Source organism: Vanessa tameamea, chromosome 15 (assembly GCF_037043105.1).
Source record: "Vanessa tameamea isolate UH-Manoa-2023 chromosome 15, ilVanTame1 primary haplotype, whole genome shotgun sequence".
NCBI lineage: Eukaryota > Metazoa > Arthropoda > Insecta > Lepidoptera > Nymphalidae > Vanessa > Vanessa tameamea.
In genome coordinates, this window is record NC_087323.1 from 5,551,617 (window position 1) to 5,573,811 (window position 22,195).

Genomic DNA, 22,195 nt, shown 5'->3' on the forward strand with positions numbered 1-22,195 from the left:
ATGAAACTTTTTAAATGACAAATTGTGAGGATTTGTATTTTTATCGAAGAAAATGCATCTCCTCCTTTTTGCCTCCTTATTTATCCTCAACATTGTGATAACTGTAATGTGTCCGTAAAAAATATTATATAGGTAATTTAATTTATATCATTAAGTTATATTTAACACTAGATATAGGACGCCACGAGAACAAATTGTAAATACTATTTTAAGAATTTATATAAATTAAGATTTTAAGCAACTTTTTTTTTTTATTTTAAATGAAAAACCCTTTTACGAAACAATATATTTATTTAAAATACACGCTTTCAAAGAAATCAAATCACATCACACATAAAAACAAACATGAATTCAAAATTCGTTGTAAAGAAATTACTTAAATAAATAATAACAAAGGATGTATAAAACATGTAAAAATATTGCAATACTGTCATGATTTGTTCGTAGTTAAATTAAACTTGTACAAAGTCGACCTTACCTCGATTATAATAAGGTTCAAATTATAATTGATTTATGATTATATATTTAAGGTTTCTCAGCGGTGGGAAGTTTTTCTAAAACATTCCTTAAGTACTCTATGGCATTATCTAATATTTGTACTTCACATTTCTTTAGTAGTTTTATATTATTCCTGTAAAAAATAAACACAAAAATAAAAATACAAAATAAATCAAAGCAATGGAATTTATATTACTATACTAAAGCTTAAGCTCTGAGCTAAAGTCTCAGTCTTTTTCAAATTTAATTTAATTTAACAAATAGAAATATCCATTTTTTTAGGAGTTTACGCTTTAACGTCAAACATCTTACATAAATATAAGAATTTAAACCACAGGTAATGTATCTATGTAACAATGGACTACGGGATTAATGGAAGGAATGAGATTAGGCGCAGAACATTGATGACCTTTTTTAGGGGGCGTAACACAAAGTAGTTGGAATATAGTCTATTACAATAGCGATCTATGCAGGGGACGACGTATAATAAGTTTTTAGAATCGAAATAAATATATGTACCTATGCAAGGAGGTATCGGCGTCCCCGGCGTCCTTATACGCGGCTCGGACGAGGCGGCAGCGCGTGAGCAGGTAGGCGTAGGCGCGCGCGTCCACGGCCGCGCCGGCGCCGCCCGCCGACACCAGCTCGCCCGGCACGCTCTGCGCCGACCACTCCGTCAGCTCCTCTGGAATTCAAACGTGAAAAATATACGATTTATTCATTTACATTTGATACATACCTTTAAAGAATTTTACTTATAAATTTTTGGTAAATTTAATTTAATTGGTTATTTATTGTGCTCAAGATATTGTGTAAGAGTAGTTTTTTTTTACAAATTTTACCTGTGTTAGGCAGGTATTCATTCAAATCGTAAAATAATCTCTTGCTTGAAAACATACAAAATTTATCTAAACAATGATTTCTGATATTTACATGCACTCTATATTCTTCAACATGGAAAGTTAATAAAGTCAACAATCACTTCACTATTAATGGACCCCACGTGCATACAAAAATGTAAAACATCAAGTAATTAACATACAATTTTTCGATCTATAGATACTAATATTACAAAAGAGAAAGTCTATCTGTTGCTCCTTCACGGCCAAACCACTGCACCGATTTTGAAGAAATCTGGAATGAATTAAGCTTGAACCCAAAGGAAGAACATAGATTTTTTATATCTAACACCTAAATCACCCCTTAATCGAGAGCCAGGGCGCTGGCGACAACTATTACAAAATAAAAAGATTTCTGGAATAAACGTATCTAATTCAAACCCACCTTGATTCATGTTAAATATCCTTATAAACGCTAGTAGCTCTGCGCTTATTGGATTCGAGGTTTTATACAAGTTATAGTGCGTTATTCCAGCGAGACCAAGTTTCGTTAGGAGGCCCAACTTTGCCTCTCGAAGAGGATCACCGGAGCTGACGCCAAGTGCGAGTGACAGGCTGTCGTGTTGATTTTGCGGATAGACAAATCTGAAAAAAAGAAGACAAATGCTGTAAATTATTGTTTTAAGGAATGTCGCGGGTTGAATTTGAACCAGATTGGCACATGACCGGGGCAGATGGCTTTCGGAACGAGATACCTTAACTCAACAGTGGGATAAAGAGGCCCCTGGGGGTGATAATTATGATTTAGTAATATAAAGATTCTAAAAATATTTTGTTATAAAAAAATTTTAATACAATCTTAATTAACCTTTAAGCCATAAAATGTCCCGCAGTAGGCATCAATCAAATAATTTATTTTTAACGTGAAATTTGCTGTAACTAGCAGCTGTTCGTATTACCCATATAAATTAAAAAGTTACAAAAAACAGTTTATCTATAATACGTTTAAGTAATTATTAAATTTAAAAGATTCAAAACACATTTCAAACATTTCGGACTCAATGCAAAATATTAGTTTATATGATGTTATTTAATTTTAAATTATAATTTTAATAATTAATAAAATAAAGGAATGGTTATTATTTTCTACATCGCCAATGTCTATGGGCGGTGGTGACCAGTTACCATTAGGTTGTCCATCTTCCCGTCCACATATCTATTACATAATTATTTTTTTTAAATATGGAACAATGAGCACATCAATCTAAATAAGATATTATTTATTCAAAAGCGAAAAAAATAGATCTTGAAATACTTTAAAAACGTTCAAATAAGAACATTATTAAATTCATCTCGTACATTCCGATGAGAAATTCATCGTTAGTAAAACCTATACAGTGGAAGTCTGCCTGTATATTTCAACCTATAGTGAAATATCTATGCGCTGACTCAGTCAAGCAGCTCCAAACCTCCATAACAGGAGATAGTTGTGTAAAGACTGTTTCTGCTTATGAAATTCCTTTTTAACAGCGTTTGATTTTTTTATATACTAATACTGTTCATTCTATTGAGTGTAATACTTTATACTTTTATTGTAAACCACAAAGATAAATAAATAAGTGAAGCGTACAATTATGGCAACCATATCCAAATAAGTGTATTATATACTTGCATATAAATAGATTTCTTAATATCCGATTACGATCGTACAAAATAATTTACTATTAAATTGCACCTCATCACGAACCAAACTATATCATGAGGAAGATAAAACAAATGAAAATAAAGATATAAAATTAAAAAGAAAAGAGGTTTACAGATAAAAAAGTTGAATTGCGCTACAAAACGTTTAAGCCGAGCATTTTTCAGATCATAATGACTTAATTATACACACTCCGTTTAACTCTGCCCGCATATAATTGATCCGAATTTTTTTGCACGTTTTGACGTAACCGCGCGTAACTCACACTTATACAACACGTGCGTTACGTAATAAATGTTGTTTACGTTGGTTGATTTATGTTTTTTGTTTACTTAGCAATTGTATGATTTGTTAAACAAGCAATTGTTTTATAAACGGATACACTTAACGTGATATAATATCTTCTGTGGACCGTGTTTATACTTTTTCTATTTAATCGGGCATTGTCTTTAATAAAAATTGATCAGGATCATCACAAAATGAAATATTGAATTTGTAAACATAATAAATGTCCATACAATTCGTAACAGAATAGATATCTTTAGCGTTTTTTCTTCATTTAGGATAGGAAGGCAAACGGATGAATAGGCGACCCGGTAGCTGTAGGTATTTTTAGAAATATTAATTATTGCATGCATCTAATGCCCCGCCAACTACAAGGACTAAGAAAACCTTGCATCTGTAATTACACAGCCCTTTCAAGCTTTAATTTCCTACCTAGCCTTATATATCTTGACGAACATCTATATCTATATCTATCTATATATCTACCTATATCTACACCTATCTATAGACGAATAGCACGAAGCTGAACTAACAAATTAAAAAGAGTTCTCCTTCGTTACTCGCAGAAATCATTTATGACAACCACGAATTACAGTTAGTTATTTACTATTAAACGAATTCAAAGACTATTACAAACGAGATAAAATCCAAATTAATGCAAATATAAAAAAGCAATAATATTAACCCATTGTGAAGGAACAGGTCGGCGTTCGGTCTCGCTCCGTAAAATATGAAGATTTGATCGTCAGGCTGGAAGTCGCGCAGTGCGTAGCACTCGCCACGATTCAACTCCTTGTTGTAATCGGTCGTTATCTGTAATGTTACAAATGTAATTTTATCACAACTATTACTAGTATACTAGCGAAAACGAAACTACTACAATTAAAATTGTATGTTGGTATTAATCGGTATCATTACTGATGATGATGATCCTGAGCAATTTCCGAGACCCAAGTAGCTTAAACTCGGATGTTCTCTGTCTCTCTCTGTTTCACACACACATTTAAAATCCAATGTTACAGTGGTAATCTGATACGACTGGCGAGAGTTCAGGAGCAGGATAGACGGCATCACGCGGTTTTCGAAAGTAAGGCAACACTGTCAACTTATAACCTTCGGGCTGCTGCTGATATTTCATTGATAGAAAGACTCAGTAATATTTCACATGAACAAACCGCGATCTGAATCCTAAACCTTGAGACTTGCAGCGTTAAAGCTCACAAGAATAATGAAATTGTCAAAAGTTTGAATACTACCTATATATTGATTATCACAATAATACGATCAGAGGCGTATTTAAATTCTAGAATTATCATAATTGAAATTAAACTGGGTGGGTAATACAGGCCACTATCGTTTTGTTAAAGTTTTATAATTATAAATTGTAAGCAATAGATATCGATAAATATATATTTGGCCAAAAATTTGCTGTTTTATTGAGCCTTTAATCATAAATTACCTACATGATACCCTTGCCTTTAGGTTCTTAATTTAAAAACATATATGATAAATCCTGTTTAGTTGTCAGTGTACCTTGCATGCAGACTACTGATTAAAAAAAAATAAAATAAAATAAAAATAAAGATGCTCAGCGGAGATTGATGCGTCAAAATGTGAAAGTAGGTATGATAGACAAACTTACTTTCACATTTATAATATAAATATTGCGTTGAATTATAAGAAAAAAACATCAATTAAATGTAATTATCAACCGTAAATCAAATTGTTAAGTTACGACGATTTAAATGTCTTAAAGAACGTTCAATTGTTATTTTTTTTTTATGAATCGAAATTCTTCAATGCTATTAGTATATTTTATAAAGTAAACATTTTATGAAGTTTTTTTAAATCAATTTTAACATAGTAAAATAATAATATGTAGATTTTATTATACAAGTTAGCAGGACATAAATCTACGAAACTGGGATTTCTAAAAAAATATATAATAATAAATAATTGCCATCCAAGCGTCGGTAGTAATATAATGCCGGGCTTAAACCCAAAATCATCGATTAAGAAGAGGTCCAACCACTGGGCCTTCTCTGCATGGTATGCAGTTGGAAAAATTGTGTAGGCGACTAGTTGTAGCTTGCGGTCTCGCTCGCGTTTTAGGTCGTCTGGTATTAGGTATAAAAAAGCCTATGTCCTTCCTTGGAGTTCAAGCTTGTTTCATACCAAATTTTATCAAATTCGGTTCAGTGGCTTGGACGTGAAAGAGCAACAGACAGACAGTTTTTTTTGCAATTAATTAGTATACATAAGTATAGAAAGTGTGGACTAGTAACTGGAGTTAGTAAGCGTACCTGCGTAATTTATGGAAAACATTTACATCGGTGGAAATTAGTAACTACTGCTTTTTTAAAATATAATTTACGTTAAATCGTTAAATTTAATTTAACCTTGTAAATTTTTTTTTTCGTCAATAAGTGCTCTATTTATTTCTTGCCGTATTTAAAAAAAATATTTTACTTTTAAATCATTTTATTTTACTCGATCGATAATTTGGAATTTATAATTTTCAATTGTTTTTTCTTTTACACCTGTATATTATAATTTAAAAAAAATGTACCTTCCCATGTTCATGATTGCACATGTCCCAAAGAGGTATAAAGGCTGTAGTGGGTCGATCTTCAAGTTGAATATTATTCAGTCTCGTCATGACCGTAGACACCGCCCACCTGTCGGATTAATTACAACTGTAATGATGGATAACAATGTATATATAACATAATATAAATGAGACTTATAATAATTATCAATAAATTATTCTAATCTACAAAATTGACACATTGTTACGTTTCGCCAAGTCATAGAAGTAAAAATGTTCTATTTTGTATAAATAAGGTAATAAATAAAAACAATTGATCTTTAAAAGATAACTTAGATGACATTCACTTAAGCAGATGTGCGTAATGCATAAGTGTGTTAACATTATGAAAAGATAAAAGATTTGAACAAACATTTCCTCAAGAATATAATAGAGTTCGTCTTTAGATGATTAACACAAAAGAGAGCTTGTTAGGTAAACAAAACAATAAACTATTGTGGGTTTCTTCTAACTTTTACTTTTCTCAAGGAAATACTCTTACATACTGCTCTGTGGTTACGTAAGAAGGTGTGTTAAAGGGATATGAACTTGTAGTAAATTTAAACAAAGAACTTTAAATTAAAACTGACAATTATTATTATTTTTTTCAAACATATAATTTACATTTAACATAACATATAAGCCAGTATTATAAAAATTAATTGCCAAGAAGACTAGACCAGTATGTGTGCGTATACAAGTCCCTTCTCATAATCCGACGGGACGGCAAATACGACACGAGCCATAAGAGTTCAGGCGCGAGATTAAAGTAAATAAGCACGTAAAGACGTGATATCCGCGGAATAAAACCTCAAAAATGTATACTGGTACGATTCGTCGGGTACACCTAGGGCTCGTGGATCTGCAATCTTTTAAGCCAGCCACTAACCCAACGAGGTTGACTCTTTCTTATATACATTATATAACAGCCGGTATAATTTCCGCTGATAAGTAGACCGTTAAATACAATTCTTTATACGATTAACATCACATAACATTATAGAAAATTGATTCATAAAGTATTACATAAGACTATTAACAATTTATCTCCAACATCAAATTGAATGTGGTTAGAAATTCTTTGCATATTTAATTTGTATAATAATAGGAAACTCGGTATTTGAATAACAAATTCCACTTTAGTATTAAGTTTCATCATGAACATTTTCAAGGGAATTCACGTAGACATTTAACTTGGCATTATTGAAGCTGAGACAAAGCTGTTTTTTTATTTCATTTTTATGTTGTTCATTTATAAGCAGGCAGACTGCCAACTGGTGCAAAATGGTCACCACCACCCATAAAGTCACTTTAATCTTATCTTGTATTTTCAATGCTCCAACCTTTGGAAATAAGATTGTATGATCCTAGTTACAATGCCTCACAAGTATTGCTATTTGGAAGTAAATATGTGATTTATAATGAGCTACCCAGACGGTAATTATTATATATATATATATATATATGTATGGTTGTATATTTATACGTTACTAGCTAGCCTACCCGAGTAAACATAAGTGACACTTTGCGGATTAAATGTTAAAACTTAAGTTTTAAACTTTGTCACAAATGTGATAGAACACTAATGACGCCATAAGATGGTTTTGTTATAAAAGCGATCTCACTAAGTGTGCTACACACTTGAACAATACGGTCGTCTTAAATTGTAATCGAGTCTGCAACATAAACCTAATCTTCCAAATTCCAATTAAAACTCAGGTGTAATCAAAGTAAAAAGAACTTATAACATATTCTTTGTGTTGAGTTTTGTTACTTTTTATTAAATTACTATGAATGTTATTTCCTTGTATTATAAAAGCGCTGAGTATTCAACAATAAGTTTGTGTTTAAAGCTGGTTCGGCGTTGATTTGAACTTAAGATGACACTAACAACATAAAATGTTGGTAAGTGTCTTTTATTTCTTGCTATTAGTAGTGTTTATATCAAACAAATACATATGCATGTTACATATAATTACACACTAATTTTGGTTCGCGGTTTCGCCCGTGTGTTACGGTTGCGGTCATAAGTTTTAAGTTTAAAAAAGTCGTGTGTCCTTCAATGTTGTTCAAGCTTGCTTCGTACCAAATTTTATCGAATTTGGTTAAGTGATATAGCCGTGTAAGCATATCAAACAGACAGAATTACTTACGCCTTTAATATATTAGTAAATATTATACTGATTTTGATATAATGATGTATTTAACGATATAAAAATAGTTACATTAAAAAGTAAAATAAGTGTACATGCTCTCTTATTCGACATTATGTGATGTAGTGCTGTAGTTTACTCAGAAAAGTAAGAGTGTGAGAAATTATGCAAACAATGACCTGTAACGGCGATTCAGATGAGATCGAGTGTGGATCTCATTACGAGAGGTTATAATACGTAATAAAAACCGAGTAACTAATATAGCAATACATTTTTCTTTCACTATTTAATACATGGTTGTTTGTATCAAGAAACTGATCATTAGGCGCAGTGACTTCGATACGAACCACATTAAGAAGTTAATGAACATTCGTTGTGTTTTTAAAGAAAGTACGTGATTCTCACTAGCAACATAAAGGCTTACAATTAATGTTTTTAGTTACAAGAGCATTCATATTGTTGTTTGTGTTTAAAACACACGAATCTTAACCAAAGATTGTGGGTTTATACCCGAGCATGACCCTGAATTTTCTTGTGTTTATAATTCATCTCGTGTTTAACTGCGAAGGAAATCGTCGTGAGGAAACCTGCATGTGTTGGATAAAAATCTGTCACATATGTATCCACCAATCCGCATCGGAGCGGCGTAGTAAAATACGCTCTTAACTTTCTCCTTAAACTGATTCATAGTCCAGCAGTGGAAAACATACATTGACTTAACTTAAAATTATTTTTTAATAAAAAATAATTATAATTTAAGTAAACCTCACGTGTAACCTTTTACATGGAAATGATCGTTCGAATTATTTATTATATGAACGCCTATTTAGTAAGTAACAAAACAAACAACAAGTTGATTTAAAGATATATTTCATCTTTATCCTTAACACAGGTTATGTAAATAACCCATAAAGGATAATAAGTTTGACTCTTTTTAAAGTGTACCACATGTAAATAGAGTACTTATCTAATAGTATACTTAACAATAGTCATACTTATTTTGTAAACTCATATATATAAGCTTCTTTTGTAATATTTACTTTTGCACCAATAAATCATAATTATTATTATATTCTATTATGCAACAAATACACAACTACTTTACGCTTTTTTATTTAATTCCTGAGCCAGTAAGTTCGTCGCATATTAAACATAAACTAAACAGTTGAAATAACATAAGCAGGATATGCGACTACACGATTTGAACCCGCTTTCCTATAAGTTCACTTCAGTCTTGAATGTAAATAAGCGCTAAGATGACGGTAAGTATATACAAAGAAATATCTCGCGAAAATTGTTTAAGAGAAACAGCAGGGAGCAGGCGAACGTGAAAATTGTAATTGTCAGGTTGTTATCGTCCCGGCACCTCGGAAGTTGATCGAAAGGTTTCGTAATAATTGTTTAGCATAAGAAATATATTTTATAAACAATCTCCCGTGTCCGTTGTTCTATCGATGTGATTCAACTAACCTGAAAACATTTTAAACGTAATAGGAGCATAGAGGAAAATACATCGTAGTTATTATTTATATAAAGAACGCAGCTTGATATATGTATATTGTCTTCATTAAAAATTCTCACACTCGACTTAGTATGGTATCGAACAAAACCTTACATTTTTATAAAAAGAAATAGAAAATTCGAATACTAGAATAAATATCGCAAACGAATGAGAGTTAAGAATATATAAAAACTATAGTGATATATCATTATTTAATTATAGATTCGCGAATAATGATAATTCTAGACGACGAGCATTCCGCATGGGAGGCGGCGCGTGCGCACATTCCGTTTCACATACATAATAGTATGATCAGTGATCAGCATCTTCGCGAATGGAAATTACATCGTAATCTTTTATGATATATACCTAGATTACTTCCATAACGGAGTTTCACAAACGATACGACGTATTCTGGTCTATTTAAAAATAACTTGTGGGTCAATCATTTTTTTTTAACCACAGGTTAAAAAAATTGATGGTTTTTAGCTGTTATAAACCCCTACGTTTGCGTCATACTACTTCAAATAATTAAAAAATATATATTTGTTCTTTGGCAACACAATAACATTTAATTATTATGGGCGTATTTATGGTCTACCTCCATAGTAAATCTTAATAAAAAATACCCTTTAAAATGATCCGTTAATAAAAACAATGATAATGCATACCTATGTAGAAATTAAATTCTAACTTTTACTACCCTATGAATATTGTATAGGTTTTGAGGATCGTCCGCCGTATATTAAAAAAAAAAAAAAATTGATAGGTAGTGGTCAACATCGCCTATATCTATTGGTGACGAAAAAATCTTAGCAATTCCTTAAAACATCAATGCGCTACCAACCTTGGGAACTATGACGTTATGTCCCATGTGCCTGTGATTATGCTTGTTCACTGGTCTTTTGGCATGTGTTTATTGTCTAACCTATCCAAACAAACATATAAAAGAATTTAATATATTAAATTATTTATTTATGCTGATAAGAAAATTATCAAAACGTCATATTTGAAATGTTATTATCATTTCAAGACTTATAAAATATTATATAAAAAATCGTAGCTCATCTGTTTCTCTCATTATGCAATTCATTATTAAGCTAAGTCATGTTTTAAAATAAAACATTAAAAATATATTTGAATTAGAAAACAGTTACATAAAGAAAAGTATTGTACTCCTCTATCTAATCAAATATAACGAATCTACAAAAAAATGTGTTTCAATCAAATAAACCACTGTTTAAAAATAATTAAATAGTAATGTTTATTTTTTTTGTTCATTGGCTTATTAATTAATTATTTATAAACAGTTATAGAGCAGTACGTTATTAAACCCTATTCGTCAGATTTGAAAACAATTCTTTCAAAACAATAAGCGCGTAAAGTACGGTTTCGAGTTCTTCAAAGACGATGAAGCTTGATCGCCACTCTTACGCACCGTACTGTCGCGCGCGAACGTGTCGAGTCACTTTCACGTTCGAAATTTAAAAAAAAGGGGGAAACTCGCACGAGAAATCTTGCATTTATCACCACTAATCAACCAGTAACATAATTGGCTCCAAGCCACCGAGCCTTATCGGAGTGTTTACAAATAAATTATGTCGAATTAAAAGTTCGATTAAACGTGTGCTGTCTAAGACTATTCTAGTGCATGAGTGTAAACGATAAGAACTTTTTACGTTATCTCTTTTTCTTCCTTCTGTGATTTCTTCCCTTTAATTTTCGTACATAAATTACAAGTGTTTGTAGTTATTTGTATATAAATATATTAAATATTATTGTCGTGAAGTGTAATAGCTCTGTGTACCTTGATCGTGCGGAGACGTTCTTATTAGATTTTGTTTGCTAGTGTAATATGGGTTGTATTTGGAAGGTTACGATGCCCTTGTTAAGTACGTTAGCCGCTTTGGTGATTATCGTGCACTCTGCCGAAGAAAACTACGAACAAAACTACAGACTGATAAGACCTAGAGTCTTGGATTTAGCTCCAACGAACTACGACCAGGTAAATTTGAGTATTATCTATTTGATCGATACATAAAAAGCGAACCGCTGTCAACCGATTTTCTTTTATAGTTTGGGACATTAACAAATTCAAGTGGTTTCGATAGAAAAAATTGAAATGACACACAAATTTCCATATTTATTCTTAAATTTTCTAATGATTTTTGTCAATTTTCAGCCATTAGACGAAGTACAAATAAATGCGATAGTAAAGGGTATTATTTGTCGTTGTTTCAATAAAAATAATATTTTAAAAGAAAAAACTATCTATATTTCTACCGATTAATACGGCTGTGTGTGTTAGTAACTATTGCAACCGTTACTAATACGAATTAATTTTGGATTGGGTGATTAAAAGAGACCTAATTTAAGCATGCATGATGGGATGAAGGCTTTAACAACGTCAATTGGGTTAGGAATGCCGAAAGATACCCGTATAGTTCTGCTGTGGTTGATTTAAAGTATATAGTTATCTTTAGAAAGAACGTATGACGTATGTTTTTGATTTATTACTAATACTTGAAATGACACGCAAGATATCATGCAATTAGTCCATAAATCACATCGAATTTAGCGGGAATTTGTAAAACGACTGACTTTCTTCACTTTTTATATACTATATATGTCACTAAATAAAACTCACGTTTGATGAATACTTCAATGTGAAACCGGAGTCGATCTTAGTTTCTACAAAGTTCGACTTCAATAATCGTGTTTGAGATTTTAAAAGGTAATACAAAAATCCTAAAACAAACCACACTAGTTAACAATGGAAAATATAATTTGTACTTTGAAGTCTTTTTAAGCATCGACATTTTCTTGGTTTAATGGTTTTGTAAACAGATTAGCCGTGAAACTTTCGAAAATGTTTGTTTAAGTGAAATTACGTAACTGTATATTTTATAGTTCCGGTATCTTAAGAAAACAATCTACAATTTTATCCGCAAATACAAGACGGTAGGGAAATTACATGGTTAATACGAAACTCTCTCAACTCTACAAGAGCATAAACAACATAGAGCTAAACACCAATGACATTTAAATTGAATGGATAATGTAATTTCAGTTTGAAAGTTCATTTTAAATAATATATTATTTTTATAATATTTTCGATCAGAATGTTTGTGTTTAATTTTATTTAAGCTTGCATTCTGTTAAATTATATTTACTTCTTTACATTAAACTAAAGAAACAAATTGCCAACCATTGCATTTAAGAAAAATTTATAAGGATTATTGGTATACAATTATTGTTATTTGAATATTTACAATACCTAATTTGTAATTTTTGGAGATTTCCCGATTCCCAAAAATAATTTATTAGGTATAGATAGTATCAAATAGTCTCGTTTTCTTAAAATGAAATCATTAAAATATGAATATAAATTTGATTAAAAAAGAAAAAAAATCATAAAATCCGTTCACAGTAACAATATCGCGTAATATATGAAAAATTAACCTGCCTTTTAAATAGGCTAAAAGCAGGGCAATAATATATATAAGGAAAACTAGGACAATCTTAAAACTGGTTGTAGTATCAGATACTGGTTCCTTTTAAAGCATAGGTGGAGTTGTTGGGTTTGACAGTAATTAATTTATGAACTTAACCTCAGCACAAGAGCCATGTAGACCTATCTACATTTTCGCGATTTGAGTGGAAATTTGAAAATTTGATTACTTGCTTTAATGTCATATCTTGAGATAATGCTCATTTAATACATTGAAATCTTTATAGGTTTACAAATGTTAGTAACTAAAACATACATTTTTTTAATATGATAGGAAAAAATATACGTATGAATCGTTATTTTTGTAATTATACTTGTCTATATTATAACGGTAAAAAGGTACTCCATGAGTAGTATTTTTTTATATCGAAATAAATTTTTAATCAAGCTACCTTCTGAAGTTGCAACAAATTTAAAATTTAAACTGCTATTTATATGTATTAAATATATTTATCATTTCAATTACAATGATTGGTAATTTGTTTCTTAATCTAGATTGTGAGATTCGAGCGAGAGATTAATTATTATAATCGAGCCCTGATAGGCAGTAAAGAAAAAAATCGCGAGAAAACTTGTATAGATCAGATGAAATTCTGCTACATGTATCATATAAATGTACATATATCCATAACGGGCATTGGAACAGCATGGTGGAATAACCTCTTTCTATTCTTGTTAAGAGAAGAGGAGTTAATTGCCCAGCATTTATTATATATATGTGTAGTAATGTTGGGCAAAGAGCATGTACACATTACAGACCGTTACTTACGATAGAAATTTTATTCATGGGATATGAAAAACAATAAAATACAGTGCGAACTCCGCATTCATTAAACATAAAATGTTTATAATTTCCTATTCTATTCCTATTAGTTTATAAATCAATACACTTTAGATAAATATTAATAGTTTATACTTTTTTATTCTGAGAACAACAAAACGCGGAACTTCAAATCGTTTACGAAACCGGAAAAGTATCGGTATTATGTTTATTGGCATAAAATTTACTAAACAAGCACTAGTCGACTGAAAACCGGTATGTTCGCTTTCGACTTTCCTCGAGCATTATGACATCTGTTTTGTAACCACTTTCGTCGGTGAGATAATCGGTGTGATGTTCAATTGGTGACTGTCGAGTCTGCGGTCAACTTGTAATTGACATAGTTTATTATTTTTCAATTGATCTTTTTTAATGACTATTGGTTATGTCAGCAGATATGGGCGTTACGCATATCTGTTGAAATGTTGATAATTTAACATGCCACTAATATATTCTAATCAAGTTCAAACAAGTAAAAAAAATATTTTTTATCTTATGCTTTAATATCCGTTTATCGTTTGCTTGCGGATGGTAGAATTTTTTACGAGGGATAAATCGTACCTATAAAGTGTTTTGTTAATTTGTAAGTCGCATGTGTCGTATAAGAATGACTTTAAAGGTTCGTTACTCGTAATACAAAACTGTTTGATTAAAATAATATTGAAATTATACTTTAACGATTCGTTAAATACCAGGCATAGCTTGATAGTTCCAGAAATATTACAAGAAATTTCCGTAATATTTTGCTAGTTTTGCTAGTTGATACTTATCAAATATGATCGTGTACTGTTAACAACCGTTCTAGAAAGACGGGAAACAAACAACATTGAATTTGTTTATTATATGAAGCAAATCCTTTCGCTGTGTTGTGAGTAACGTATTGTCACTTTTACAAGCATTTAGCGGATATTTTTTTTAACAATTAGCAAACAATGTGTACAATATGTAGAGCATGTAGCGTTGCAATGGGCTGTCTCTTTATGAAACATCTGATTAGAAAAATAACAAGAAATTTAACTTGTTAAGTTTTATAATAATAAAGTATAATTAAATGTTTGCCTTACATTTCAGTCATGGAGGGCTATAGAAGTAGAACCAGAAACGACACCACTATCGACAGTTAACCAAGGAAATTGGGATGATGAAGGTTCTAATCAACCAATGAGACGAAGAAGACGTAAACGGAAGCGACGTCCGCAACAATCTTTAGAAGATATTACACCACAAGAAGGTACCTCTTATCGAGACACATCTCAAGCTCATCAAGAAGACGTGATAGAAATGCCAAGAAGACGCCGAAAAAAAGCTGACTATCAAGATTCTAAGGATCGTAATCGACCTACTCATTGGACCGACGAAGGACTAGAAAGGCCATTACGAAGACGCGGTCAAAGAAGAAAAAGGCCACCGCTAGAAACTTGGCCAGAATTAAGCGAATTTAATGGATTTAAACCAGTCGAGCAACCTGATAGTAGTGAGGAAATTTTACACGAAAAAGAAACTCGAATTGATAGCAGTATAGACGATAGTCGTAATGAGGACAGGGATGAGAATGAAAAAATCGAGTCTAATATAGAGATTGATGATCAAAGTGAAGCGCAATTTGTTGAAGTAACAACTCAAATAAATCATATAAAAAATAATTTTAAATATGAAGCCATTTTACAAAAAGATGGACCGCGTTCGGTAAACTTTATGAAAGCCGCAAAACCAAACACGACTTTAAAAGCAACGAATGAAAAAAATATAGAGAAATTAAGTACTGTAGATAACAATGTGGAAATACCAAAGGTAAAAAACCCTTTCCTGTCTTTAATTTATCTATAAAACTTTTAAAAATAATAATTATATGTATAATACAAAAAGATTTACATTTTAAAATATTTTACAAACTTTATTTACATTGTGATATAATTAATCAAAATAACCTTAAGATATATTAAGGAACTTGTCACAATATAATTATATAATATTAAAAATATAGCATAGGATTATTTCGATGATTCTTGGAACGACATTAAATATCAGTGGGCAAGAGAACAACTTGAAAGGATCTTACTATTCCCTGTATGAAGAAGATCTAGTGGTACAACAAGTTTTAGTAATTAAATTAAATTTGCTAACACTGTATTCGTAGCTAAATTTTAACCTCCTAAATTTTTTTACATATTTTTTGACCACTACTAACTTTTGTTTTCATTTTTCTAACCTTGTATGTTTAATATTTCACAGAAGTCATTCTTTGATAACTTATTTTTTTCTTATAACATTTTTCTAATTTTTGTAGTAAAATAGATATAGTGTTAAAACTTGTTTTATTTTTCTTGGATATACAAAAATTTATAAAAAATAAATATTATATATATTGACTTAAAAAAGTACTCTATATATTTTCAGGAAAGCGGACCATTAGATCCTTATACACTAAAGGACATTCTTAGGAAATCAAATGGAAAAAGTTTAAGCGAAATATTACAACAAAACAATTTATCTTTAGCCGATTTACTTCATGGTAAAGAAAAAGCAATATCTGTTCTACAACGAAAAGATGTAATTGATGGCCAAGACGCAAGTTCAATTAAAAGTCAAACTATGTTTGTGAACAGTAATATAAAATCTGTAGATCCAGCTGAAAAGATATCGGAGTCAGAAGATCAAGAAAAAACATTATATAACGTAAGCCCTGAAGTTAAAGAAAATATAGAAACAACTACTGATTGCTCCACCAATACTGAAAGTGCTACTTTTAGTAATACAGAAAGTTCTGAAAATTCAGAAACGTTATTAGTAGAGAGTACTACAAAATCCTTATTACGACGTCGATTCCCCATAGGTGTTCGAAGAAAATTACGAATGAGACCAGCAATAAACAATACTTATAAAGGACAGTTAAGTCGAGATTTAATTACGCTAACGTCATTAAAATACAAAAACAGTAAAACTTTAACAAAGTCAAAAGAATGGAAAGATGTATTGCCTGCAATGACGAGGAGAGGTCAAATTATGACAGAGCCTAATATTAAAATTATAGAAAATAATTCTAATATTGTTGTGAAATTGACTACCACCACTTTTACACCTGAAGAAACAACCACAGAACAAATATTCGAAACTACTACTAATCCTTCTGATGCATTTATAAATACAGAAATATCATTTTTTACTGACAATGAAAAAACTGAAAGTTTAGAATCCGCTGACACTAAAGGATTAAATTTCAAAACAGAAACGCCTTCGCCAACGACAGTTGTAAATCAAGATTATAATGAAGATAAAGTCATAGTTACTGAAAACCCTGTAATTGTACCTACACTACGACCTCTAGTCAATTCCTCCGAATTGAGAAGGCAAGCTTTCAGCAATAGATTAAAAAGGAAACGTCTTAAGCAAAAGTTTTCAATTACTGAATCACCTGAATTAAACCACCACCGCAAGGAACCAGCTGATCAAGGATTAAAAAATATTTATGGTACAGCCAATTATATTTCAGCTAATGAGTTTATTTCTAAAACACAGACAAGAACGACAAATTCTGACCAGGAAGACGATTTTTCAACTTTAGAGGATTTCATGACTACTGAAGCTTCAAATACTATGAACGACATTACTAAATCTACAAGAATACCCCAAAGAAACCATAGATTAACGATATCAACAACGCAAGCTCCAGCCACTACTGGAGAAACTGCTAAATATGAAATAGATGAAATTCTCAGTGATAATCTTGGTAAGTACTTGGTTCAGACTGTAAAAATGGTAGAGTTAAATATGAAATTTTAGAATTTACAATTATTAATTAAATAAGTACTACTTTTAAAATTTCATACTGAACTTTTTGCATTCACTTGTCAATTATTTACACATGTAATGTTTCTTACATATGGCATACATTTTATGACCAGAGGTTTTTAAATACGAAAATTAAATTATAATTATTTGTATGATAATGTTATATGAAATATTAATTTTACATTGTTAATACATTTTTAAATATTCATTACAGCTAGTGCAAGACTTTCAAAAATACTTAAAGAGAGGAATATGACTTTGAGAGAGTTAGTGGAACATAGAGAAAGGGGCTCTAGTCATGTACATTTGGCAGATATATTTCACAATACATCAAAAGAACCTAATCCGCCAGAACCATTTTTGTCGAAGTCGCTTATAGAACCGATTTCAAAGGAAACATATCCTCTTAGAGCTCTGTTAGAAGCAAATTCATATGATCCTAAAACTACGACTTTTGAACCCAATCTAAATGCAACAAACAATTTAAACATTCCAGTAGTGATGGATTTCGGTAACAATGTCAATGAAAACGGGGAAAATATGGGTATCATATCGCTGTTTAAAAATTTTAGTCGAATAGATAGTGAAGGACAAAGTCTGTATGATGAAAGGAAAAAAGTATTTGAAACCAATTCAGATGATGGTGATGTTTCGAATCACGAAGCGACGAGAGAAGGTCGTCTATTAAACTCTGAAAAAGATTTAATAACATGGAATGACTTGATAACTCTAATGCAACAGAGTCATCAAAACGAAAATCTTGGAGTAAATAAACATTCAAAAGATGGTAAGTGAAAACAATGCATAGTATATTAATGATAAATAAGTATTTGAGTATTAATTAAAAAAATATTAAATTTCAGATCTGACTATTACTGAGACATTGAAAAAGAATAATTTGGAAAATGAAATTGATGTTGACAGCTTAACAGTATTAGAAGATATACAAAAATTGAAAGACTTTGATAGCCGAATAACATCTGATGAATTATTAGAAATGAAATTATTCGAAAATGTTGAATTAACACAAACACCTAGTGCAACAAATACAGTTTCTAATAATACCAAATCAGTAACGGTAGCTACAGCAAGTATAATTGGATTAGTTCTCATTCTCTTTTTACTAACATATGCTATTCTCAAATGGAAGCAACAAAATAAAATGATCCAAAAGAAACATGCTAAAGAAGAAGAGTGCGTACCAACTCCTATTTTTGAAAATCGAAAAGGTCACAAAATCAATAGCAGTACTCGTAGTAAGAGTCCTATGATTTCTTCAAACGTATATGCTATTGATTCAATTGATACTCGTGCTAGGAGTGAATCACCTGAATATATGTGGGACACTTTAAGAAAGCCGTTTCAATAGATTTAGCAGAATTTTAGTTAATGTTTAGACTGAATTTAAACATAATTCTTAATATTTATTAAATTTTTTTACTAGTGACCTGACAACAGTTAAAGTTACATTAATATCTGTGCTTAAAATAACTTTTAGAACTATTTGGTCATTAAAATTAAATTATTATTACTTGATATACATGTTTCTTAGTATATTATATATAATTTTAACTAGACTTCAGTATTATGTGGCAAGTGCAATTGTCTTTAATTTTAAGATAATTGATGTAAGTTTTGAAGTTTAACTAATAAAATTTAAAGAAGAAAATTGTTTTAATTATTCTAAAGTATATGTTAAATATATCAAATAGTACATAAAGAAAAATTAAAATAATTTCATATTCTACCTCTTACCTGTAGTTTTCGAAAGTAAATATTTCTTTTAAATTATGTAGAACTGGTACATCCAAAGTATGAATTTTATTATAAAAATAAGCATATTGCCTCGCAATACTATTGTACAATTTTAATGATGATTCAAGAACAGGTGAAGGCTGAAAATAATAGAAGAAATTATAATAAATTATCAATTTTACATATAATTATGATTTAATACTTGTGATTACAGTACCCGAAGCTCAGCCAATTCTTCCGATGTAAAATACAGCACTGTAGAATATTTCTCTGGTAAAAAGTCTATATATGGTTTCCAAAATGAGTCTGAAATAATATTAATGCATATATCAGTATGAGTAATCATCACCTTCACCAGTATTCCAAATTTTAAAGTAATTTTTACTTTATTTGAAATTTTAGAATTAATAGAAGCTTAATCTTTAAGTGAAAAACTAAAATTCAATATCATTATAAAATATTTACTATCTTACTTTTAGATCAATTTTTCATTTGGAGTTTTTTTTTAGAATTTTTTTTTTTCCAATTATAGGAGTAAAACCCCATTTTTACATATTCTAGGGGATTTGCGAGTTCTACTATATTATGTTCTAGTAACATGTCTTTTGTTTATCTTTATTCGTAATACAATACTATTTCACATAAATACTTCCTTTCACTTTAATTCTGAAGTTCCAATAATGAATTTATAATAATTGCATGTTACAGTTAGAACTTAATTTTTAGATACAACATTTTGCATTAACAGTAGTAAGTTTTGCATTAATAGTAGTTTATGTAATGTGATTAATATTACCTGGGTTACTCTTTTCAAGAAGTAAAAACAAAGCTAAAGTAATATTTGGCATATTTTGAAGAAGAGGATCAATTTTGATGAACGTAGAAAGGTCTGAATCCCTTGCATCCCTTTCACTCATAATGACTTTATGTGGCACAGTCAATATTAGAGATCCTTCTGTAAATTCTTTGGTTGCTTTCAAACCAAGTTCATAGCCATCAAAATCGCATATATCAACACCTAAAAGAAATGGATATCATTTTAAATAATCAAGAAATATTCTTGATTGTGCCGCTATAAATATTCGTGATTGTAATAATTACCATCGAATTGCGCTCCATTATCGTGTAACCATCTGACATACTTTTCTAAATATAATTTTCTCTGGCTTTGTTCATTTTTTGTCAATGGTGCTTCAATATTAATAATTTCCTTGATTATTGCTTCTATTTGTAAATGATGCTCCCAACTCTTGGTTACAGTACCCGTAGCTTGAAATATGCTTGTTAATTTAAGTACTTTATCAACTAAATTCGAAAGTTCTTTTCGCTTTTGTTGAATAAATTTATTTCCTTCCTTTTGATTTCGCTTTTTCGACATTTGTTTAGATTGCAATTTTCGACCCATTATTATTAGTTATTTAATTCACTACTTCACTATTATTAGATATATATTATAATTTCAGCAAAGTGAATAAATCTGAATTGAAAACGTGGGAAAACGAATTAAACTAAAAATAGTAAGTAAATGTTTCTATGAAAAATGACACTACGTCAACAATGAGACGTTGACAACTGACGTCTACGGTCTCGGTCTGACATTAATGCTTAGAGATGAACTAATCTAATCGAAGTAAATAATTCGAATGATCATTCGAGCAAACATTTCTTTGGAGATTTCGATGGCGAAGTATTTTTTTTTTTATGGAATTGAATGGTTGACGAGCATATGGGCCACCTGAAGGTAAGCGGTCACCACCGCCCATAGACAAAGGCGCTGTAAGAAATATTAACCATTCCTTACATCACCTATGCGGCACCAAACTCGGGAACTAACATGTTATGTCCCTTGTGCCTGTGATTACACTGGTTCACTCACCCTTCTAACCGGAACACATCAATACAGATTACTGTTATTTGGCGGTAGAATATCTGATGATTGGGTGGTATCTACACAGACGTGCTTGCACAAAGCCCCTACCACCAAGTAGTAAGACTTGTCAAAAACTCGATTGAAAAAGAAAAATAAACTGCACGAAATCTTTTATATTAATAAGTATGCATATAAGTACTTAAACTGTATGACTATGCCATTCATGATTGTTTAATTATCATTTGTATGTGAAGTTTAAAAATATATACATTTTCTAAATACATTTGATTTGTAAAATCGTAAACTCAGTTTAGTTTCATATATTTCTAAAATATGGAATATCTAGTATATTTAATTTATGAGTATCATAAACATTTTTCATTGATGACCTTGACAAATAATGTTTAAGATTGTTATAACAGAATGTATAATAAATATGTTGCAACAATTACGCTTCATTCAAAAATAACCTTAAAACATGATGTCGAATAAAAGTATTAGATTTTTTCGCGAAAAAGATAATTTTAAAATTTTGTATATTTCCTACTTGACATTTGCAAAATAATCTGTGACTAAAAGTGTTTTTAATCAAGCGCCTCAGTAATGCTGCACCGATATTAGGCAATTTAAATACATTTCAATTTGGTTTAGCATACATTTATTTACATAAAGCAGCGGCTATTTTTGTAATCCAGTGACCACTTCCCGCAACGCTCTTCCAGGGAAATCCTTGTTCTCCAAAAATTGGAAAAGTTTAAAGATAGCCGGCAAAGCAACAGCAACATAAATGTTCATCAAAATTGTCTGGTGTCATACTTTTATAATCCATGATTGCTTTTTAATTTTCAATTCTTCCCATAACATATCCGTTATCTAGTCCAATCA

General features: G+C 30.6%; 2 protein-coding genes across 2 annotated transcripts; one reads left to right on the forward strand and one right to left on the reverse strand.

Annotated features, from left to right (window-relative positions):
• Positions 1-271: 271 nt before the first annotated feature.
• LOC113399077 (actin-histidine N-methyltransferase) lies at positions 272-21,023 on the reverse strand. The gene is made up of 9 exons (XM_026638111.2): positions 20,542-21,023; positions 20,237-20,458; positions 19,658-19,746; positions 19,441-19,580; positions 5,894-6,002; positions 4,010-4,137; positions 1,783-1,982; positions 1,018-1,183; positions 272-631 (listed from the first exon to the last, which is right to left on the reverse strand). The coding sequence occupies exons 1-9, from the start codon at positions 20,843-20,845 to the stop codon at positions 526-528; spliced, it is 1,464 nt and encodes a 487-aa protein (XP_026493896.1). The 5' UTR covers positions 20,846-21,023; the 3' UTR covers positions 272-525.
• LOC113399064 (uncharacterized) lies at positions 10,978-19,354 on the forward strand. The gene is made up of 5 exons (XM_026638091.2): positions 10,978-11,570; positions 14,968-15,687; positions 16,294-17,623; positions 17,900-18,472; positions 18,549-19,354. The coding sequence occupies exons 1-5, from the start codon at positions 11,421-11,423 to the stop codon at positions 19,052-19,054; spliced, it is 3,279 nt and encodes a 1,092-aa protein (XP_026493876.2). The 5' UTR covers positions 10,978-11,420; the 3' UTR covers positions 19,055-19,354.
• Positions 21,024-22,195: the final 1,172 nt, after the last annotated feature.